Below are 24,489 nucleotides of genomic sequence, written 5' to 3'. Positions count from 1 at the left end.
GAACTGTCTTAATTAAAATGTGATCTAACGATTTAAAAAAAGGTGGATTAGTATTCACCCAAAGGCGCATGACACAAATGTAATAGTCATGTTTAAAGTACTTACAATACAGTACACAGAGAGTTATCTCTGTTGAGCCTATGCATGGGTGTATATCAGTGGACCAACATACCTTGGTTACCATGGTAACAATTTCAGACTGAGATGCTTTTACCTCAAAATTCATACATCTTGTATTCGTAGAGGAAGACACGATTGTAAGACTGTGGGCAGGGCATGAGTAATTATGATCTCAAAATAGGATGTTCACCATACATGACATAGGTTTAGAGGTCAAAGGGTCATAGGTCTTCTGTTGTGTATATTAAATTAAAAAAGCATGTTCTTTAGAGTTTACCAGAACCTACCAAAAAAAAAATGAACAGTGCCAATTAGTATTTGTAACAAGTCAATTAATTTCCTGGTCGAGGTGAGTCATAGCCAGTGATTTTTCCTGACATGAGTTGAGTCATCGACTCAAGTCACTGAATCTCTCTGAGGAATGACTAATTGACAAAAGTGACTCCATGCAGTCTTGATTTATTACGATGCTGCCAAGTAGGCTTGATGTGACGAAACTTGATAAAGGTACCTTTACACAAGGGGAGTCAAGAGCAAGGTTTGGGCCCTAGGGAGGCTGAGCCCTGGTCAGTTTCATGATAATGATATTACGAAAAAGAGAATTCATTATTCTGTATCCCATACTTTGAAAGGCTCCCTTCTTGACCCCAGGTCCCGGTGCTATACCAATCCGCCCCCTCCCCCCTTCTCATCGTGTCTGAATTCATGGCATTGTGGAATTAGTATTACAAATGAGGATGAAATTCATCCATTATTTTTTTTTTCTATTTTGCTGCAACATAATGTCAACAAGTAAATTCCATATATAAGAGCAAAATTTATTTGATATGATCAAGTATGTAGAATATTTCAAATGCCCTTAAAAAGTAGCTTCACTCTATCCTTCACAATGTTGACACGACCCACTCGTATTTGTATGTTAAGTGCCAATCCACATATGTCAGACATTTTGTTGATTTAAACTCTACGTGAAGTGCTAAACCGTTCTCATAAAATTTGATTTTCCAGCACTTCTCGTCAACATAACTTACAGACTTACTCCGAGTGGAATTCCTCACAAGCTCATCTCTGTTCGGTTAATTTCGGGGTGAAATTCAAACAGAATTATACACGTGCAAATCCAATTCATTTAAAATGGGAAAAAGACACCAAGACAATAGCAAAGAAGTTTAAGAATATACATAAATATAAAACAAGTCAGAAACTACTTAAGATTGTGGAAAGGTTCGTAATTAAGAGTCAGCAAACCTGATTAATGCAAAAATTGTGGAATTATTAATTTTTTTTCGCGGGCAGTATTGAAATTTTTCACTGGCTGGATTTGGCCCATAGGAGGCCTATATATTGAGAACCCCTGCAGTGAGACGTTATTTGATATCTGTAGTGAAGCTAATCCAACAAATAGTTTACATATAACTTACTTGACTCTCAAATGCATATTGGAACTAATTACTACGAATGAAACACAATCGTCAGCTTTCATCGTACATTGAGTAATAATTGCACTTAGATTAATTTGCCCAGGTTGGAGCATACATAACTGCTAAAATGCCAAACAACTCAGTAGTAACGCATGTAAGAGTTGCACTGGTATGTCTCATTAAAACCAGCACAGGGCAAAGGTACAAGGTCTCAACAATATCAAACAGATGTGACTGTGGCTGGCTAATCATCAGCCTCCGGCTTTGCCACACGGTTAAATTGTTAGCTTGTTTGTATTACTCACTTGCAGAAGTGTTTAATAGCGACACAACAAATTTCATAATGTAACAACAGCAAAATCAACACACACGCAAGCTGAAGTCTACAACACTGTGTTACATTCATTACAGCTGTACACCTAAGGTGTAACTCTATTTGCATACAATATAACAACACAAAGTTGCTGTACTGCCATAAATGAGAATAAATACTCCATGTCATTTATTCATCTGCATTGTGCTGGTTAAACTATAAGTGTAGGGTACCTGACACACAGGCCTAATGACAGGGGTGGGATGGGGGGGGGAAGTGGGATTACAGGTGAGCCTCTAGCTCAGTTTAGGGACCCGGGAAAATATGGAGAGGGTGCAGCAAAATCTAGGATAGAGTATAGTAAATTTTTTTCTTCTAATTTTCATATTATTCTAAAGGACAAACAAATAATTTAAAAAATAAGGGAGCAGATACCATTGTCCCTCTCAACTTAAAGCAAGTCCACAAATTCACCCGTGGTAGTTGTCAAGGGGATACTAGAAGTCTTTGTGACAACTTACAGGATATAATAACAAAGCTAAACAAAAATTACAATCCTTTAACTTCCTGATCAAACAAGCAGTTTAACACCAAATAGGTTATTTATCTGAAAGAGTGAAATAGGCTACATCAAAGATACCAATGCAATTGCTTTTACTAACAATTTGGCAAAACAATACTTTTCTACTTACGTTGTAGAGGCCTAGTCTCTCATCGCTGTCAATGTTTTTGGTTGCTATGGAACCCATACTTGTCCATAGACCAATGATAAATCCACAAATAGCTCCTATCAGAGTACCCCTGCAGGAAGAGAAATTTAAAACTAACCTGTTGATTTGCCATATCCAAGAGGTGGGATGAAAAATATCCAACTGTAACTGAATAAGGGGGGTGGGGGGGCTTCTGAAAGAAACAGTGATGAAAAAATCTCCTGGCAGGGATATATCCATCCCACTTCCAAAACCCTAAAATAAGTAATATTAAAGCTTTGGCAACCCCATAAAAAGGGGGTGGGGGGGGGGGGGGTTCTGCTTACATCACTGATGTAAGAATGTGATCTATTTAGTTAAAAGAGAGCAATGGATTATCCATAGTGTTACAAGAAATCCACCCACCATTTAAACCACCACCCTCCCACAAAATACATTTCTTCATAAACAGAGAAATATGCCTATAAAATATTTTCCTATTATTATAGACACAAAAAAAACTGTCACCAATTTTTTTCCTTTTTGGTCATAGTTTTGAAAGAAAATTTGTCAGCCCTAACAAACTACATTGTTAAGAGAGTAGTATCAAAGAGTATCGACAATTAAACATAAATCAACCCCCAAATCCTGATTTTAAGGTCATTCCTGAAAACTGAGAAAATACACAACAATTGCTCTACTGTCAATCTTTTACTTCTGCCCCTTTTATATAGATCTACAATGTACGACAATGAAAACGAATACAAGTGCACATTTACTTTTCGTTGGCTCGTTTCCAGAGCATGCCCAGCAGAAAGACGCCGACCAGAGGTCCCCCTGCGGCACCAAAGACGGAGTTGGTTAGCTGTAGAAGAGTTCCCAGGTATGGTGCAATAAAGGCCAGTAACAGAGAGAAGATGCCTAAGACAACAGCTGAAAGAAAGGGGGGGGGGGAAAGATGAAAAAATTAATGTTTCCAAAGAAAAGTTACAGTAACAATGGGCAAATAATAGCAGAGACTACTACAAAGCTAATTGTCACTTTCATTGAAACTGCAATGAAAAACATGTACCTGCATAAACAAGATATATTGGAGAGGGTGAGGTTTGAGGTAATGGCTCATAGTAGGTGTACATGCAACCTCACAATAATTGGACAAGTGGATTTCCCCTTTGATATGAGTTCGAGCACAGGGCTCTCATCATTAATTTGAGTACTTCTTACTGTAGTATTTAAGTTTAATTCCAAAATACCCCCATCGTGTGACATGGCACTTCTCCCAACGGTCCCAACCTCACTCATACAAACCTTTCCACATCTAAGAATTGTACAAATTTATCATGACCTTAGAGAGGGTTATTGGGGGCGCAGTGGAAGAATGTTACCACTTCTTAGGCTACGGTAGATCGGGGTACGTATATACAGAAGACATATAAGTGAGGAGTGATTTAAATTGCACAAATTTATTCACTTGCAGGTTTGGCAAAGGTTTGTTATCGAGTGACTTACACAAAACCTTGGACAGTATGGTATCTTGACGGTCTGTTGTCTTTACCTCGGTACCAGAGCGTCTTGCCAACCACTGACGGAAGGGGCGCACAATATCCACAAGAATTACAGATACCAGAGCATTTAAACCTGATGAAATTGTGCTGTGAAGGAGAAGAAAAAGACGGCGTATTATATTTGTGAAATATCCAGGCAGTTTGGTAAACCAGGAACACATATACCTGACAGTAATCCTTTGGTATAACAGCTGCCTGCAAGTTTTTGCAACTCAAATGACCTTTGACCTTAACAGATAACAATAGAGTTCTGGGACTTAGTAGTAAGGTGAAACACAATCTGAGTATGATGTTCATTTCATCGTTACTTTAGGATTTTATTATCCTTACTTTATACCAAAGGTATTTAAAATTTGAATTCTGGTGACTAAAAATAAACCTCACACCCCCCCCCCCCAGAGCACTATATAGGTACTCACTAAATGAGTGGACATGAATGATGGAACCATGAAAAGAGATCAGTTTGATAGATATTCAGGCACTCGAAGAGAATCATACGAAATCAGATGAAACAATATCAAACAATCTTCCAGTCTGTCCATGCCACACTATTTCACCATCGTTTGTAAGCTAACGAAACTGTTGTCCGATAAGAAATGTTGACCATATTTGGACAAAACATGGATTAGAAAAAACATTGCAAATTATCCTGGATGACCTTTGACCTATTTGAAATGCACTGAATTGCCCATTCACCAACAATTTGTACTACAAAACATTGGTTCCATATCAGGTGAACATTAACATTGCAAAAACTTCATTTTTACCAATTCTCTAGTTTTCAAGTGACCTTTTTCAAATTTCAAATTTGTGACTCCTCTTGAACCTTTCACTTCTACAATTTTTTTCTGTACATGCAACAGCTTGAAGAAATTTTAGTACATTTAAGGTGGCATACTCCTATTAGAGTCTATATCCATCCGCTCGATTGTTCTCCTATCTCAGGAATAGTGCCAAAAAGCAGCAGGAGAAAATAGTTTTTGGCCTGTTATCAATCATGAACTAGTTTTTTGTGGCTTGCATGTTGAAGAGCATGAATGAAGATTACATGTGGTGAAAGGATTGGGTCAATTGGGTCAATTTTAGACCCTTTTAGGCTTCCCAGGAGCAGTGTACGAAATTTGTTTACCACTGAGTGAAGAGGTTTGTTTACAAGTGGCAAAAACTTCAGGCTCTGATAGCAAAAAATCTGCAAGGTAATGGTACGAAAAATTGATGGTGCCATGGAAGGCCAACTTATCAGCTATCTGGTGATGGGTAGCATTTAGCTAGTGAGAACTTCTAACTAGACTTAGAGACCACATTACTTTTGTGATTTAGTGTGTAAGTCAATGGGGCTTTAAATGGGCGTATGCTACCTTAGTCCTATGCTATCATCGGGTTTATAAGAGAAAATGCTAAGATGCAACTTGTAAGTTTATTAAACTCGATGTATGCTGTGACTGCTCTTTCATTGCAAAGCCAAGTTAAGAGACGGAAGGAGACATGGAATCTGATCCAATGCTTTGGAACGCCAATTGAGCGAAAAATGTAGCGGCCAGAAGGCAAGAACAACCATAAGTCCATATTTAAAAAAAAAAAAACCCACAAAAAACAAGGGAACAAATGATCAAAATATATTAATGGCTGCTGACCTGAGAGCACCAGCCATGATGCAGGCGATGAACAATCCCTGGTAACCGGGAATGTTGCCAAACTGCTCACTGACGAAATAGACTAGAATCTGATCCTTGGAGGTCAAGTTCGGAGGAGATCTCATCTGTAATTCTGTCATCATCCCGGTCACACCAGGTTCTGAAGTAACGAAAGACTCCATATAGTCTCCGTAGTAAAATGCGTACATAATCAAGCCTTCAAAACAGCACACCAAAACCAAAATGGCGCTGAATGGCATGTTCAGCCAGACGGATCTATGAGAAAAGAAACAACGACGAAAAAAAGTTTAAAATAAGTCAAACATGCTCGAAAAAAGAGGGCAGGTTTGATAGATAGGTTTAATCAAATATAAGAAAATTGTTAATATGCTTTGAATAAACGGGTGACAGGGAACGCTTAATTCCATCATCCGCAATAAATGACTCAGCGTAATGAAAATGACTTTCATTAAAATTAGTAACTAATTATGATCAATCCATCTATGTAATTTTAAATTTTGGCAATAATCTCCCAAGCCCTTCCATCTAGACCCATCTCTGGCATAAAAATGTGTCTCACTTTACCGATTTGCTCAACCGAAACATGTCTCACTAATGATAATTACCTGTCAGAATCCAATTGCTAAATAGCACTGTCTGTAAGTTGCAGTGAATTAGTCTCTGGACCAAGCCCTCTCCCAACCCCCTTCCTCTCCCCATACCCAAGTTTGCCTCTCTTTCATTCTATAATCCCTTCCCTTGTGCCCCTCTCCAGCTGCATATCACCCACCCACCCACCCACCTGCACTTCCCCAAGGTATAGATATTTCACAACATCCATCTGGCCTCAAATGTATCCCTAACCTGTTTATAACCACGATCCCCTTTTGATTTGAGATTTCACAACCATGATAATATTTACAAATCATAATAATAAATTACTGAGTACATATATTATTCATATACATGAACTTACAATTTGGCAGATTTCAGATCCTTGGCAGCTAAGAATCTTTGAACAGCTGTTTGGCTCACAGCCCAAATACTTAAATTGTTTAAGGCGCCACCAATCAGCACGTTGAACGTCGTCATTCGAACGGTGGGGTCGAAGGGAACTCTGCCAAAACAAATTATTAAAACATTACTAGGAAAGATATGAAACCAAACTATGTCAACAAATTCATTTTTCGTCGTAAACGGGTGGTAAACTCCACGTTGATGAACTCTGGATTGTTATAGCAACCCAGCTGTATAAATGGTGACTTATGAAGTAATTTATAAATAACATTGCGTGGCCGGTTTGTGGCTGCATGCACCCTATGGGAAGTCCCCCCGAGACTAAATGTAGTGCAATGTAGTGCCCCAGGAGGGATTGCTTGAATTGTGCACACTGATGTGACAAGTTACCAATGACTAAGGGCTAAGTTGCTAAGTAGTGTGAGGGGGACCTTGGCCTCAAACAAGACTGTAAACCTTCAACTTGAGGTTAGAGAGAGGGAAGAGTGAATGTTAAGAGAAGGGAAGAGAGTATAGGGCGACACAGGGTAAAGAAATGGGGAGCAGACAGAGAAAGAGAAAGGTGGCGAAGGACAGGATAAAACAGCAGGGTAAAACTTTTCATTAGTTCTTTTCATGACCTTTTGACCTCTCCAGGTGATTTCCAGACATCGAGGCGATTAACGTAGACAAGTATAAAGATGTCGGGGGGGGGGGGGGGTTCAAATGCGGGTCTAATCTAGTAATACAACTCGAGCCAGACTAAAGGACAATTACCATACGGATCACTGTATCTGCCAGCCTTCTGAGATTCCCAAAGCACTTGATTTCTGAGATTCCACAAAGCAGGGTCGTAAGGTATTTATATAGTAGGCCTACAGGTATACTGTCATAAAAATTTAAGATGTGTTCACAAATTGACGCACATCTGTAAACTGTTAACCAACATTGCTGGTTTCTTCCCACGAGCTCTTTCATAACATTTGTTTTAACCCTTCTCCATTCGTAGCGGATGTGACTATAGCAGTCCAATTATTTAATCAAGTGATTGTTGTGTAGTCTTTAAGCTGTTTGAATGCTAAGTACTCTTGCTGGCTGTTCTCCAAGCAAGACATACTAACAAAACATAACAAATCACGTCCATGACAAAATGATGACTAACTTGACGATAATTATTTATTATATATCACACATTTCATCGACGAGACAATGATTTCTTTAATTGTGAATGTATAGACACAACAAAAGCATCATCGGTTCAACTGTGTAGATCTGTATTGACTTTTCATATAACCGATATAATCTGCGTATGTCGTCGGCCAACGTCTATGGTTGGCCACAGTGGACAAAATTCGGGAATTTATGCCGACATTATATTCGATTTAATGCTGACATAAATTAGATTTTATGCTTGCATTAATTCTGAGCCAACAGGAGGCAGTTTAATAAGTCTACATAAAATCGATTTTATGCCCTCTTTAAATCGGTTTTATGCTGGCATATGTTCGATTTAATGCTAACATTTTCTGTAATAAACACTATGCTATACGGTATGTAATTTGACCACACCCATTTCACACTACATGAAAGTGTGGTGTATTGAATGTACACTGTATGTCAGTCGGTTTGTTCATTATTGCATTTGGTTCTGCTGGTATGAAACTCCAGTTTATGGAAATCAAATGTTTTGGTGACATAAACAACCTGATCAATGTACTTGTGATTCAGTATAGGTTGGAGGGAGGGATGGAGGGAGGGATGGAGGGAGGGGGAGGAAGGACAAAAGGAGGGGGGAGGAGGTTGGACGGAAATGAGGGAGAGCATGAGCCTATGGAGGTGGAGGTAAGGTTTAAGAAACTGAGATGGAGGGTGACAGAAAAGTCGTCATCTGTAAAGTTAATTCATGCGCACGTAGAGTACGAGTGGAATAGAATTCCTTTTGGTATATTGTGTAATCTGGGAGGGGGGATTTGTAATGGATTAACCTTCCTCCTGCTCCTGGGGCAAAGACAAATCCTTTTAAATAAAGCTTACAATTTGACTAACGTTCAATAATAGTCCCTCCTTTGCGTCCGACTAAGAAAAGTGGTTCCTACCATACCTGCCCGTCTGGCCCCGATTTAAAATGCTGACAAGGACCCTGCTTCACATTAGCCTCTTACAGTGAATTTTCAAGAGAGTATAAATCAACCACACTTCCCTCCCCTCTCTCTTCCCAACCGTTCTCAACGAACGGTCTGATCTTCCTCAATCTCAGGATGACAAAATGTCATCCCTTGAAATGACGTTGTTCCCCATCTACGCACTCCTACTATGACCCCCCCCCCCCTATCTCTCCCTCTCCCCAATCCTGTTCCTCTCTCAGCAGACGTTCTCTCCATTATGCTAGCTAATTAGAAAGTAGCATCTATGGAAAGTAGACACTCATCTAGCTCCTAGATAGAATAACTTACGAGAATATATTCAAGCGGTCGTCTCTACTGTTGACCTCTAGAACGTAACCGATGCCACCAGCTCTGATAGTACCCATTATGATGACTAGTAGCATCGAAATCACTATGACAACGAACATTATTACATCGGTATATATAACGGCTTTCAATCCGCCCTGTCCACACAAAAAAAAGGGAGAACATTAAGACATGAATGAACACCGCAAGCCTACTCCCAACAATTGAAAGTTAACATTGTTAAATAGGGTATTAAGTGATACAAAAAGAAACCCACAATAATATTACCCTACTTTGTGTGTATGTGTGTGTGTGTGTTTTTTTACGAATAACGATACGTACATGTCCCCTCCTATACATAAAGCACTCCGTTATACCTAGCGTACAAAATATGGGTTACATTCATGCACTTCGCTGTTAACAACTCATTATAGCGTCACGGTCATTCTGCTATGATCTAGCCATTCGGATCTGCTATGTTATGGTTTCATTTGTTCTAACCAGGTTAACTGCATTCTTTGAGAGAGTTTTCTAAGTCAGAAGAAACAAAGAGATTTATTGCAGGGCTGACTGCCTTGTTCATTTTGTGTTCCTGTAGCAGCAAATGAGGCACCAGTTCTCCCTCTCTCTCTCCCTCACAGTTGCGAATAATTATTCAGAAAAACCATCTTTTTTTGAAAGCATTAAAGACCTGTTTATCGTGTTTAACAACCTTGAGGTCAATACATACTGTCTCTTTAAGTTACACCACTAGTGTTTAGAAAAGTGCCAAAAGAGAGAAAGTGGCTTAAAAATTCATCGACGTATAGAAGCCAATGTAAACCTATGTTCAATCACCCTTTACATTTTTAAAAGTATTATAGAAAGACGTTTTTTAAAAATCTTATTTCACTACCATTGTGACAATATATTTACATATGGTAAAGATATGTATATTGGTCAAATCCATACCATTGCTGTGTAAACAGTGCATACTAAGCCCGTCATAAGAATGATCTTCCACATTGCGAACTGTGTCACTGCAAAAAAGGTCAAGAAAAATTACAATTAAATGAGTGTGGTATGTCTCCTCCAATCAGATCGCATAGAAGAACTTATTATAATGAAATATAACATACAAAGAAGCAATAACAATGACCGACCACACAGGCCTTTTCTTTTTATTCAACTGAGACTCTTCATTTTAAGAGTGACCAAAACAAAGCGGGCAATTGGCCAGTATGGAAGGCCGTTCGTTTTGTTTTTGTTTTTAAACCGTTAACAAATATTCTTGCATTGTTTGCCGAAGCAATAAGAGGTGAGCAAAGTGGACAAAATTATTATATATAGTTCAATTTGCTATAGCAGTTTTAAGCCACACTATGTACTTAGTTGTGCGAAGTTTTGTATCATAGTACAGATAGTCCAATCTTTCATATGGTGGTTAGGATAAAGGCCTATTACTGATTCGGTTTGTTGACTGTCAGCGTTGAAAAGGAACGAAGTTATTGTTTAAGTCAATGGAGGAATTTATTGTGATACAACACCTTAAATAACTTTTAGACTTGTTCAAGTCTTAGGTTGCCATGCAGATGAAAACTACATATAACCGAAAACATTACTTGTTTAAGTATTTATGAACGACCGAAAGCCCCCTTTTTTGGCTACGTCACTGGAGGAGATAAAACACAATACCACAGCACAGCTATTCCCCTCCTGCACAGAGAGATACCTTACCTGCTTCAATGGCTAATGCTGGTGTATACGTCACAATGGACATATAAATGAGAGTTTGAATAGTGAAGACAAAAGCACCAAGTAGTCGCAAGGACAGTCCAAACCTCTTATGCAGATACTGTAAATAGAAGCAATAAAAAAAATGGGGAAAATAAAAATAAAATGCCATAGGAGACACTCAATCATCTTCGTTAAGGTTAATAATGAATTAGAATTATATGTTGAAAAAGTCCCATGAACAGGAAATATATTCAAAGTGAAAGAGGTTTCGACCTCTGGTGGGGAAATGACATTACGAAGTGGGCTAATTGACAGTCCTGTGTCAACATATACTTTAACGTTCGATATCCCGAAAACAGCATTCTCAAAAACTCTGTGCATCTTCTTGTTTCATTGGGGGGGGGGGCGGGGGGGGGGGTAACGTACGGTCGGTCATCAGAAGCATCAGGTTAGTTATGCTTAATGAAACAGGCTATTAATAGTACACATGTATTCGTTATAAGTTCATATAGATACCGTTGCACCCTCAACATTTCATTTTAGGTTCATTTTCTGACGTAAACCGCTAGTTTTTACGTTTCTCACACTTTCGCCCCCCCCCCCACCCCCGACCCCGTCTTTTCTTGTCATGCGTAAATGGTACGTCAAAAAAAAAAACATGGCAGTGTTTTTTTTTTTAAATAAAAAAAAGACCTGTTGTTTTGTTTTGTGAATGCATTTACATCCTGATATACCTGCAGGCTACGTGATCGATAACGAATGCATGGCAACCACTGATAGTTCCAAAAACAAATTCCACCTCTATTAAAAGTCAACACTTCAACACATAATGATCAACGTTTGATTGTTTACACATCAACCAAGCATCAAGTTCGTGGAAACAGATTAATATGGCTCTGTTCACGATAGATCGTTATGAGATGCTTATTCTGCAGGTGCTTATAGTACGGGAAATAGGTTGTCATTGAAAACAGGTTTTAGAGGCGGAGAGTGATGGGTTGAATGTAGATATGAATGTAAGGCAACATAACTGTTATGCTGGAGGATAGAAGACGTCGTTAACAAGTGATATTAGAACCTCCCTCCTCTCCGTCCTCCCTTCCCAATGGCATGCACAATACACAGGGATAATTTAGTAAGTTGATAACAAAACCGGACTGAGAATTGGGAAGGGGGGTGGGGGCCGGTAGAAGGGAGGGAAAGGGAGGGAGAGGGAGGGAGGGAAAACCCAACTGGATAATTTATTTTGTTACGACTTTCTGATCCAAATTTAAAGCTGAATCCAGTGAAAAGCAGCAGAAGATGAAACTTTAATACTGAGGTTATAAACTGTGCCGATCATAACAAATGAGACGAATACGTGTGATGGGGGAAGTAAGGCATATGAATGAAACTTCCTTGAAATAACAAAGTGATTGCTCTGCGTCATTTCTTCAAAAGTCATCAGTTTATGCCTTAACAACATTCTAGCGTCCTAAGAAAGTACCAAAATGCATCTAAAAAGACTTTCCTGTGTGCCAAATATAAGTTCGGATCCTACAAATTATTCACAGACATTGGAAATTGTTTTAACAATAAAAGTTACACAATTAATCGAGGAAAATGCTTTGGAATTAGCAATGAAACGAAATTTGTTACACGGATGACCATTATTTGAATTTGAGAGGGTGGGGGACGGGGAGAGGAGTCAATACTGATGACCTTTGACCTGGTTTGCTTACCTCATAGGCTGTCGTTATTTTCAGCCCATAGAATACAGGGACGAAAATAATCGTCATAGCCGGATAGAGCAAGAGGGCGGAAAATACAAAGATCATGAACTGTCCACCGTAGTTGTATATCTCCGATGGAGTACCGAGGAGGGTAATTGGAGAAACAAAGGACACTAGAAGAGTCATCGCGACAGGTAAGCTCAAAACACTTCGATCGGCTAGCAGAAACCTAAGAAAAAAAAAAGGAGGGGGGAAAATGAAAGAAAAGCCACGACATATTATGGAGGCTGTCGATATGAACAAATGAGCTATAATGAACAAGTGAATATAATCTTTATTCTGCAAGACTGCAATTTATATATGTTTGATATACGCTGGTTTACTTTGAAAATTGTAGTTTACATCGACCCTGCTACAAGCTGGCAGAACTTTATTCATGTAGTGGACCGATAAAGGTTAGAAAGTAACCATAGCCGCAGCCAGGCCGGTCGCGAATCCCCCCCCCCCCCCAACAGGTTTGCAATTATGTGTAAATAGTCGCTCATGGTTGGTCGTAAAAGTTACGTCATCACCATTGAAACCTTGACTTCGCGGTTACCAAAATCCATACGTTGCAACGAAGATATACCCGTCCTATATGTGTACGGTGTTTGTTCAATAGTTTCATCTATATTTGATTTAGCCCAATGGAGATACATATAATTCAACAGAAATGTTGTGTAAATTAAACCCTTGGTTAATCGCGTACCATATTTCAAATTTTTAACTTTAGTCCAAATCTAGTCGCGCAATTCACTCACGTATTGTACCGATTAAAACTGTTGCTGCTGTAATGTTTTGCGTATAAATCATTCTCAGACTCGAGAAATCACGTCGTGAAGTTGATTTTAGTGTACCCATTCCACGAAAAGAAATCCCAGAAGTTCAATAGAACGGCTCCCGAATCTTGGATAACGTAATTACGAACCCAATGGAATACAACGTATGTATCATGATTAAGGTTAACATGTGTTCCAAGCATTAAAAGTAAAGTTAGGGCGTTTGGAAGGAAAGCCCGTAACTAGACTTAAACTCAGTGTCAAAGGCACTGATCTGTACACTAACGTGGTCAAAGGACAACAAATATTAATCTGTTCAGATTAAACACCATGCATGTTTCAATGACGTTAATAAACTCATTCATGTTTTGAATATTTAAGACCCGTGGACCTTATTATTCTTCTGATTCAGTGTATGTCTTCCAACTTCCAAGCGATGGTCATTATTGATGCTGTCGTCACGAGCAATCTGATTGGCTGAAAACTCCGTAATTGCAAACCTGTTCGGGGAAAACAATCGCGGCCGGGCGCGAATTTTTTTTCCCCTAACTGAACTGACACTGAAATTATTTCCTCGATTCTGATTGGCTCTCAGCGAGCACGTGATATACTTAAGTATTCAACATGGATCCCTCCATACTCTGTCGATATCAGTATGACCAAACGAACAAATTCAAGATATTCACATTAGCAACTTTCCAGAACTTTTGGTAGGTATATATGAACGGAAGTATATAGTGTTCTTAACACAATGAAGCAACTATTCCCAACTACTGCGCCCATTATAGGCAGTCCTCGATCGTTTGTTTTCTCGCTTGACTCCGCTCTACACAAGACATGTAATGTAGCCTATTGTACTGTGTATAGACAGGGAGTTGTTATGGAACAACTCTCTGGTATAGTATACAACACAATAAAACACAGTGCATTTGTTATTGTATACATGTAGTCGATGTGCATATGTATGAGTTGTTTGTGTACATTCGGAGTTGCGATACTTTAAGTTTTATAATCATAAATTCAAAATGTATTTCAGTCAATGAATCATGATAGGCCTAGTCGAATATGCAGTGGCCATGAAGACGGAGCGAGTGTGTGCCAGCCAGTGAGTGTACACAAAAAAAGGCACTTGACGATATGTCTGTGTCTTTTCGCTTGTTAACTAGTTGTATATAGCTTGGCCCCAAATATGCTAGATATTCAAATATGGTCACCTTTGGTCAAAATTCTTAAACTGTTTTTATTACAACCTTCGAGGAAATTTTTCCTCACTGGGACATCCAGTCATCTTGTGTGTTCCTTGACAATGTCTGAGAACAATTTGGAGAGTAAAGACCATCAGGAAAGTCCGTTATGAACACTTCTAGCAATTATAGCGTGCTATAGTTTGGGGCCTATGCTGACTAACTTTAAATTGTTGGTGCCCCTCCAGTTCAAAATTGCTGGCCTAACTATACGGGCCTCTAATATAGTCGACCGCAATCACACCTGCAACAATAAAAATGCTACCAACTTTGGTTTACCGGTTTAACTTAGCCTGGAGTATGTGTGTCGTTTTGAGACAGGCAGAGGAGGAGTGAAGTAAATATTTCAGTTCAATGTTATGTTAATGAAACAAAGAAACTTAGCCTATTGTAGGACACAACGTAATTGTATGTGGTGCATCAAAGGGGTGATAACTCGCTAATATAAGTAGCAGCTTAATAATACCTTGCTATTGTACCAAAAGGTATATCTTAGTTGGACTGAGTGGTGTGTACATGGCCCGTAGCCAGGCAAGGTCACATACGCCCACCCCCCCCCCCCCCGTGCGACTGCGGTATTGTTTCCCAATCCCCATGTGTACCACCACCACATGTGTGACCAGAAAGCCATTGGCTTTGTGATTCCATTCCATACAATTTGCTCAAAAATTCCACATAATTATCTGACTAATGTAAAGAGCAAGTGAGTTAAATTTGTCCAAGATGACCCAAGTGATGACCAGCACTCCTTTGTAAGGCATCAACCATTTAATTCACTGGTAAGGATTTTACAGTATAGATGTTTTCATTCCAAAATGTTTCAATGTATACCCAGAGAAAGTGTCTTCCTATATGTGAAATGTATAGACATATGCATGCGTAAAACCGCTACACAAGTAACTGCCCGCCATATATCATCTAAGATATAACATAACATGGAAACTGTACTCGTGAAATTGGAAATTATGCTGGGCGTCTAGACTTGCATGTAAAATATTGTTTATGTATAGGGCCTATATTGAGTTACGATAGCATATACAAATGTGTCTTGTTCGTCTATATGGTTGCGATTGCGAAAAGGCAGGCAGGCTGTTCACGGGTTGGTGATTAAAAAAGAGCATGCACACTTTCATAGACATGTTTTTATTTTCTCTTCTCTATCGATACCTTGTTCTATTAGAGTCGTCATAAGATCGGAAGATTATATAGCACCGGTAAAATAGTTAAAATGGTAATATATGCGGGTAGAAGCCTCGGAAGTTGTTTGGTCATGTATCACGGAAAGAATGTAACAGATGGCTCTCTCCTCTTTATTTGATTGCATGAGCAAACTCGACATATTAGATAAATAATCAATAATAGTATTATCAGAAATGGATTCAAAATCAAATAGAGTAGACAATATTTGTATTTATCACACCTTCTTTTTTTAAACCAATAAACATATTAAAAACGCAGATTGTATTACACACTAACATAACTCGTGATTGATGAGTAAATCTCTAACCGTTATTAAATGAAATAATATCTCTGGTTTGTTGGAACAACTGTTTGTATTTATATATTAATAAGAACATTTGGACCCATTCGCAAACAATAAACCAATGTTTTGTCAAGTAGGCTGGTTAATCGTTATCAATGCAGGGACTAATATCACTCGCATCGGTCTTAATTGGCTTTTATTTAGCCACACAGATGACAGTTTCGGCTCTCTATGGTTTCATAACTCCGTGGGAAAGAGTGGGGAGGGGCAAGCCTGGGCATACCAGTATATGTAACACTGTAAACAACAGTGCCAATTCCAGTTAGAAGAGAGTTCCAAGCAACGAAGACAACTTAAATTGTGTCATCGCGCAACCATCCCCCCCCCCCAACCCCACAATCCATGGCAAGCATACACACACATACATACTTGAAACGTTTGGCGACGTAACGTGTGTGGTTACTCGTTGTTTTTACTTAGTTTGAGATTACCAGATATTTACCGACCCCTCCAGACCATTTCCTATTATTATATTATTATATTTTACGGGGTCTAGTGTCTATTAGTCAGGGTTAATGAATTTCGTCAGTTTTCACCCTATTTTCACAGAAATGGGCTGAGGAATATTGGACATTGACCCAGGACCGCGGCCGCAGTGTCAATATGAAGTCTTATTTTCTTTTAGAATTATTGAGATTTCAGTTGCTGGATCCATACAGAAAATATACACCTTACAGTTTAAAACGGTCGTTGTAAGCTTATGGAATTAGTTATTCCATCCGAAAAGTAGAAACAGCTAGATCGCGATTCTAAACAGTTGTTGTGACGTAGTAATGCAAAAAAAATAACAGCTTGCATTTTGTTTTCAAGGTATATCGTCTGGATGGTCACGAGCGCTCCGTTGCTACGAAACCAGCAACCAGGTGTATCCTAAATGAATCACATACAGATTGTGTGCAGAAATAAATGTAGGGCACGGTAGTAGTTATAAACATATATTGTTTCTTGCCAATGTACTGTACTAATCAAATTTGCCAAATTGACTTGCTGTACAACAACCCCATAGCTTTTGTATGCAACCTTGTACTTACATACAGTGTTCAAAGCTACGTCTTAGCGAATCTATAATATTCCGCCATTTGCTTCCTGTCGTAATTTGCATAATTTCCAACCTTGAGAACAAAATGACACAAGTGATTGCAAAAATCGGTGTTTCTATGCCAACTGTGGGCCTAACTGTGCCTAATTTCCCACACTTTTCCGCACCTGACTTATGGCCATGAAACATATGTGGTAAGTCGAGCCAGTTGGCCAGGTGAACTGTAAACAAGTAAAGGTTATTGTTATTACTTGACGGTGGAAGATATTCCAACGGACATCTGGGACAGGCCATTCCACATGATACGGGATATGAAGTTGGGAATGTTGGTTTACAAAAGTGTTAAAATTGTTCAAACCCAAAATATTTTGAGCTTTTATATACTTGTCAGTGGATTCATGAGAAGCGGAAAATGTGAACTGTATAGTTTCTTACATGTTTACATTTAGGGGAGGGGGTGGGGAAGGGGTATGAAGAGAATGTTGGGGAAGCAAGCCAAGCTTTTAACTTTTCAACTTGCTAAACAATGAAAATGAACTTTATCTGTCTACGTAGACAAAAAATCCCCGGGGAATGTCCTTACAGTAGACTTCATATGGAAACATCGTGTAACGTATGCCAAGCTGTCATTTCCAATAACTTCGGTTACCCGTCACGGTCGTTACTAGGATAATCGAATTTCCTAGACAGCGAGAGGGTAACTCCGGGTAATCGAATTTCCTGGAGAACGAAAGGTAACTCCGGATATACACATGTTAAAAAAGTGAGCTGCAGCCAATCTTCAAGTATAATGAAGATAATTGAAAGTCCAACACACAAAGAATACATACAAAATCACAGATAACTGTTACATGTAGTTTATTAATTGTGTAGAATATTATAGTTTTTACATCGGTTACGTAACGCTAAAACTAGACCTTATCCAGAGGACTAAATTCATGAAATACTAATTGATAAAGTGAAAGGACGTGTTTTTCTTTCTGAAAGAAGATGGTATATTAACGTTATGTATAGCAGTACCCCATCAATACGCCTCCCCTCCCCCTCCCCTCCCCCTCCTCCGGCCTTTCCCCCTTCTTCAAATATGAATATGATAAATAGCCACTGTCAGCTTCAGTTCACGGGATCGTAACTTTTGTAAGGGAATGTTTCCTAATAGCTGTATTCAACTTGTAGCATACCTTAGTTTGGTTCTCATCACATTCCGTGTGGGAATAACATAACTTGTGTTAAACTCCCATAGCAACCAACTATTCCAAACTATCATATATTTATTACTCAATTTTTGCAAGCTAATTCTTTTTTGATCAATACAGATGACCCTCTAAACATCTGAACGAAAGTGCATTCGTAAGTCTCAAGTATAGGATGCTGTGTTATCAGAACGACGGGGCACCTGCCATATCGGATTTATGCAACATTTAAAGTTTTGTTTAACCTTTTGACATTATCGTCTCCGCAAGCTTGGCAACACTGCAAAGAAAAAACATCGGGAAAATCCCCTGCCAGTATTAACTATATAACCACATATTCGTGCAAAATTTTGTCTTGGTAATCCATTTCATAATGTTGTTCAAATCGATCAAGCACACGTCTGTCCTCGACCCTACATGTTGACAAGCAGGAAATGACCAAAAACTCATTTTTAGGTTTCTTGAAGTTTGAGGGGGGGGGGGTTGTCCGCATGGGACTTTGGCCAGGGAACCTATGTATTACGTCGAGCCAGTTGACCAGGTGAACTGTAAAAAAGTGATGGTAATTGTTATTACTGGTACGTGCAAAATATTCCAACGGACAGCTGGGACAGGCCATTCCACGTGATACGGAATATTACGATGTTAGATATTCCAACGAACGGCTGGGATAGTTTAGAAGTTTGTGTTATCAGACAGACGGGGACCTGCCATACCGGATTTGCACATCATTTAAAGTTGTTAACCTTTTGACATTATCATATCCGCAACCTCGGCAACCCTGGCAAGAAAGATCATCGGGAAAATCCCCTTCCAGTATTAACTATTTTACCACACATTCGTGCGAGTATTGATATACTCGTGACAGTGTTCGCAGGTCTTGTAATCCATTTCATGTTTTTCAAATCGATCGAGCCCACGTCTGTCCCCGACCCTATACAATGATGCTGACAAGCATAAAATGGCTAAAAACTTATTTTTAGGTTTCTTGACCTTTGACATATATGACGTCATCAATCACGCAGGCACGCGCTTACATGGTCAGGCACCTACCCACCAAGTTTGAACTTGATCGGACTTAACGGTCTAGGTGGAGTTCGCGACACACTTTTGATTATGTTTTATTTACATGATACACATTACAACGTTGACTAACTTGACTACACGACTACATGGATTGGTATGACAGGGTATAGCAGACAGCCAAATTAGTGTATTGTGGAATTGGAAACCTTTGAGAGCCGTTCTCAGTAGCTCTTTACACAGTTCAGAGTTCGAACAAACCCTTAACTTAATATCCATACATAATGACCATATGTTTGTTGTCTAGACTATTCATATATACCGAGGCCGACGGCTAGACAAATAAAACATGAGAGTGGATTTTGTGTAGGAATATATAGCAACAAATTAGTAAAGTTTTCACCACGATGTGTGAAATTCAGTTGCATAAATCTATTGTCATATATGGAACAACTCCCTGGTCATAATATGGTTGATACACCAGGGTTGGATTTATAATGCTGTTAATATGCCGTGGGGCATATGCTAACAAACCTTTACACACGCAATCAATGATATATGATGCACGTATATTGTATGTCAGCGATAGCCTTAGTTTATTCTCGCATAACTTACCAATTTTAAAGTTTTTTTTTTTACACGAGTCGATTTCATTTTTATCAAACAGTGACTTCGTTGGTGTCGATGTAGCCTTACAACTAATAAATATTTGTATTTTTAAGACCAGTAACGTTTGCAAGCCTTGAAGGAAAGAATCAATTCACCGTTTCGAAAAGAGTGAACGATGTTGACATTCTCAAATAATGAATTTCCCACCCTGCATGTGAAAGATTCAGACTATGGCATGCTAGTGGTAACCAAGAGTATATCGGCCTCATATTTTTTTTGTTTAATTTAAAGAGATTTTGGTCACTTTTTGTTGACCTTTTGAGCACGCACATGTATATAGGTATAGAACAGAAAGAAGAAAAAACACTTATATGTTATAATGTTACGAGGCAGGTATATTCAGCAATTCACACAGGGATAATTGTTTACCATTGGTTTTATACATTTGTTTACAATTCTTGCGGCGTTAGTAATTGTTATACTTACTGCTGTGTAGTTTGTTGTCCCCCCTTTTTGAAATTGTGGTAGAGTCCGGTCAAGGTGGCCGCCACCAGCAGCAGAATGAACATGATGTAGTCCAACCATCCTAACGGATTTGGGCCCGAATCTGCCATGATGTTTCCAATAATTACTTACAACGTAATCGTATCTGCGATAAAGATAATATAAGATTGCACCGGCATATTAATACATATAGGGACGAATAAAGATACCGGGGGAAGAAACACATAATCGTTATATTTGAACTAAAGCTGGAGAGAGAGTCTTTCACCCCGGCGTTTACCTTTGATAGAATTTGAAATGTGACATGAAGGACCCAGGAAAAACACATGGTACATGTTAAATGATATATAGAGCAACTTATATAGAGATTACTTTATTCATCCAAGAAAGCTGTAAGAAATATTTTGCTTTGTGTAGGAGATGACGAAGTCGTTTTAATAGTGGGTTGCCTTTTCTCTCAGTCTGTGTAATAATATAGTACCACTACGGTCGATGGAAGCTCTATCTTCTCTCTCTATACTCGTTCTATTCCCAAGGTGAACGTTAACAATGTTATCTCTTGCTGCAGACAATGCTTATCATATGCCGCCACATTAGAAAGGAAGTCAGTGTTTAGCATTAGAAAAAGCACAAGCATCGAACTTAAGGTCAGATAGGTCCCTGGAGACAATTGTGAAACAGTGCCCGTTCTTTATTTAGTTTTCATTATTTTATTGCATTACATGGATTTTCCTGAAGTATATTATGAGAACGAGAAAACACTATTTACTACATATTTTCCCGTGCCCCTTATATATTTTCTGAAGCCCCTAATTGACCCCCAGGACACTGGGCTCTATATGCCTTGCCTGACCTGGCACCGTCTGTCGTTAGGTCTGTGTAACAGACATATCTATCGATGAAAATTAAGGATTCATGGTTGATATTATGTTATTATACGTCTGTTTGTCTGTCTCTAAGGCAAGCAATTACTAAATTAATTAATCAGTCACCTTGTGCCTGTATACACTTCCGTGGTATGAGAAGTGTACGCACCCAAATTTGCACAATTATTATTATATACCAGCTGTTTTGTACGTGCTTCGAATGGAAAACAACAAATAAAAAAATATCCAGAGTTCGAGTACATTTGGTCTCGAGTCCTGGTACCCCCCTGAAGTTCGATTCGACTACGGAGGACCCGATTCTGGAGCCAGGTCTGAGTCCATGAAGAAATGAACAATATACTGGCAACCAGGTCAGACGAGAAGGGTTAATAGGGTGGGTAACGCTCGGGGGCCTGGTGTCGTTTAGGGGGCTGTGGTTATATAAGATACCGTATTCACTTTTTCATAGATTAAGGGAAAATAAAGCGGGATCGATAATGCCGGTTACACGATTGTCTCCGGGCCTAGTGCTCGACGCCCGTGTACATGGGTAAACTGCACTGACATGCATTAACGCGGTGAGTTAGTGATCGCAGAATCAGTGCTTGTGGTTGACCACTCCTCTGGGAACGGCAACCGCATATTTGATAATAAATTGAGATTAGGGGATAATCTTTCTTTGTACTCCAACCGCAGTTATTTGGACTCAAACCGAACGTTTGCTATCACTTCAAAATCTCGAATAAAAGGCTTTGTCCAATGTACAGATATCTGATTTTATTTGTATTATATATGGTTTACTTCCATGTATATGAGCGAGATTTACTATGTAGGTTGTTTATATATATATATGCAGTTTATGGGGTGCGTCATTATGATAGGGAGATGTACGTTCGATGAAACAACACGCAGCTAAAACAACAATAACTGAATTAAATTTAAGAAGAATACTAACATTTTTAAAAACAAAATTTTGGTCGTAGAAAAGAGGGTTCACCGGCCACTACAAACAAACTGTAGACCCCCCCCCCTCCCACCCCTTGCAAGACGAAACGAAAAGTCACGGACACATATCCGTCCAAATCGACAGAAATGTTTAATTTTTCCAGAGGCCTAGATAAAAAAACGCAAAGTGATGAGACGACATAAGTTCATCAAAATTGTGTTTCCAAATAAATCACATTGGTGGTCCCTAACAATTGTAGCCCTGTTGATGGATGTAACCAAGGGCGGCGGAAGCACTTTTAATCTGGGGGGGCACCGACGTCGAAGGGCACTTTGCAGAAATTCGATTGGACTGATGCAGCCTGATATTTAGTACCCTTCATAACTCTTATTGTATTATCTTATTTGCGTATACACATCACTCCATCAACGCCACCCCCCCCCCCTCAAGGAAACAATGCATACTAGCACTGCAGTATCTAATGTGCAAATTGGGAAACAAGGAAAACGACAAAATAAGGTGAAATCATTATAAAGGGTTATAACACGGCAAATGATTGTATGTTATTGGCATGCGATGTAATAACCAACGCATGCCTATATGATATGCACATTAAGATGTTGAACGCGCGCGTAGCGCGCGAAAAATTTTGGTAATATTTTTCGGGCAAGTCGTTACAGCCCCCCCCCCCCCCCCCCAAATCAAATTCGGCTCCTACGCCTGTTGTAGTAAACATTTAAAACTTCCCGAAATATTTCATTCGACGTGGGTTTCCCTTTGTAAACTCTTTTCTTATTTAGAAATTTTTATATAGAAAAAGGGCACATTTTTAATCTGAGGAAAAGTGGGGGGGCACGTGCCCCCTGTGCCCCCCCGGTTCCGCCGCCCTTGGATGTAACTCTCCAATATCTAATTCAACACTATAACAAGTGTGTCCTGAGTCCTCCAGCAACACCATATATATACCACTCCTTAAATATGCAAAATGACCAATTGAGGTTTAATAAGTATAAAAAGACTACCTATAGTAATCAACATATTTACCGCAAATGACATGTTTTCAATAGCCAATAATCACAACAAAACTAATTGTGGGATACAAGCTATGCTGTATGACTTCTTGAATCAAACAAGAGAGAAACCCCTCCCACGGTTATATTTGGGCCTCTGCCTACCCCAAATGACCTTTGACCTCCACTCAAAATTTAATGAGGTTCTTGTTCTCACTATAAGAAAGACACATGCCAAATATGAGCTGTGATGTAACCTATCTTGGTATATCGTATTTACAAGGTTTGCGTTGACTTTAAGGAGTGTGACCTTTGCTGACCCCATATACTTTGAATTCCACCAAAAACAGTAAGGTTCTTGTGCCGTCATTATAGGGAAGCCACGTACAAAATATGAGAGCCAATAAAGTTTCCTCTCTAGAAATATCGTGTTTATAAGGATTTCAAGTTTTGACCCCCGGATGACCTTAAATGAACTCTGATCACCTACCCCAAATTGTGTAAAGTCTTTACACTACATAAGGCTCCATCCTATTTGACATATATGAGCTCCTTTGATGTTCAGGTTCTGGAGATACAGCACTTTTGATATTTCACATTTACCTCATGCTGACCCAAAATGACCTCTACCCAAAATGTGGGGTATTGTACTAATTAGGCCTATGCATGGGGAAGCCACATGCCAAATTTGAGAACTGCAGAGGTTACTTATCTTGAGATATCGTGTTTACAAGCTAAAGGGCGTCACATACATACATAACTATACAGACACGCTAAATTGACTGCATAGGTTAATTGACTGCCTATTGCAGGTTTAAAAAAAAAACTGGCTTTGACAATGAAAGATTATCGAACCCGCATGAATTTAAACCTTATTATGATCCATTCGACCATTTCTAACACTTTTTAATAAAGTGTTAAAACAAACAGTTGCAACAAAGAAACAGGTCACACGTATACGAGTTCCGTGATATTGTGCACAGATCAGTATAGTCTTGTATTTGTTATGGTCTACACGGTACACAGACGGATGCTATTTTAGAAAGACCTTTCATCGCTTTCTTTTTCTGTAAACTTG

General features: G+C 39.1%; 1 protein-coding gene across 1 annotated transcript in view; it reads right to left on the bottom strand.

The window, feature by feature from the left end:
- The window catches only part of LOC139971076 (sodium-dependent multivitamin transporter-like), a 29,347-nt gene that overhangs the window by 4,071 nt on the left and 787 nt on the right, over positions 1 to 24,489 (bottom strand). Inside the window, exons 2-11 of the mRNA XM_071977252.1 lie at positions 20,572 to 20,734; positions 12,626 to 12,845; positions 10,905 to 11,022; positions 10,140 to 10,207; positions 9,192 to 9,346; positions 6,719 to 6,859; positions 5,743 to 6,018; positions 4,053 to 4,195; positions 3,323 to 3,476; positions 2,547 to 2,655 (exon numbers count right to left, since the gene is read on the bottom strand). Of these exons, the coding sequence (XP_071833353.1) occupies positions 2,547 to 2,655; positions 3,323 to 3,476; positions 4,053 to 4,195; positions 5,743 to 6,018; positions 6,719 to 6,859; positions 9,192 to 9,346; positions 10,140 to 10,207; positions 10,905 to 11,022; positions 12,626 to 12,845; positions 20,572 to 20,699 (1,512 nt within the window). The 5' untranslated portion in view covers positions 20,700 to 20,734. The remainder of the gene's footprint in view (positions 1 to 2,546; positions 2,656 to 3,322; positions 3,477 to 4,052; positions 4,196 to 5,742; positions 6,019 to 6,718; positions 6,860 to 9,191; positions 9,347 to 10,139; positions 10,208 to 10,904; positions 11,023 to 12,625; positions 12,846 to 20,571; positions 20,735 to 24,489) is intronic.

The sequence above is a fragment of the Apostichopus japonicus genome, chromosome 8 (genome assembly GCF_037975245.1).
Source record: "Apostichopus japonicus isolate 1M-3 chromosome 8, ASM3797524v1, whole genome shotgun sequence".
Taxonomy (NCBI): domain Eukaryota; kingdom Metazoa; phylum Echinodermata; class Holothuroidea; order Aspidochirotida; family Stichopodidae; genus Apostichopus; species Apostichopus japonicus.
This window is presented reverse-complemented; position numbering and strand designations above follow the sequence as displayed.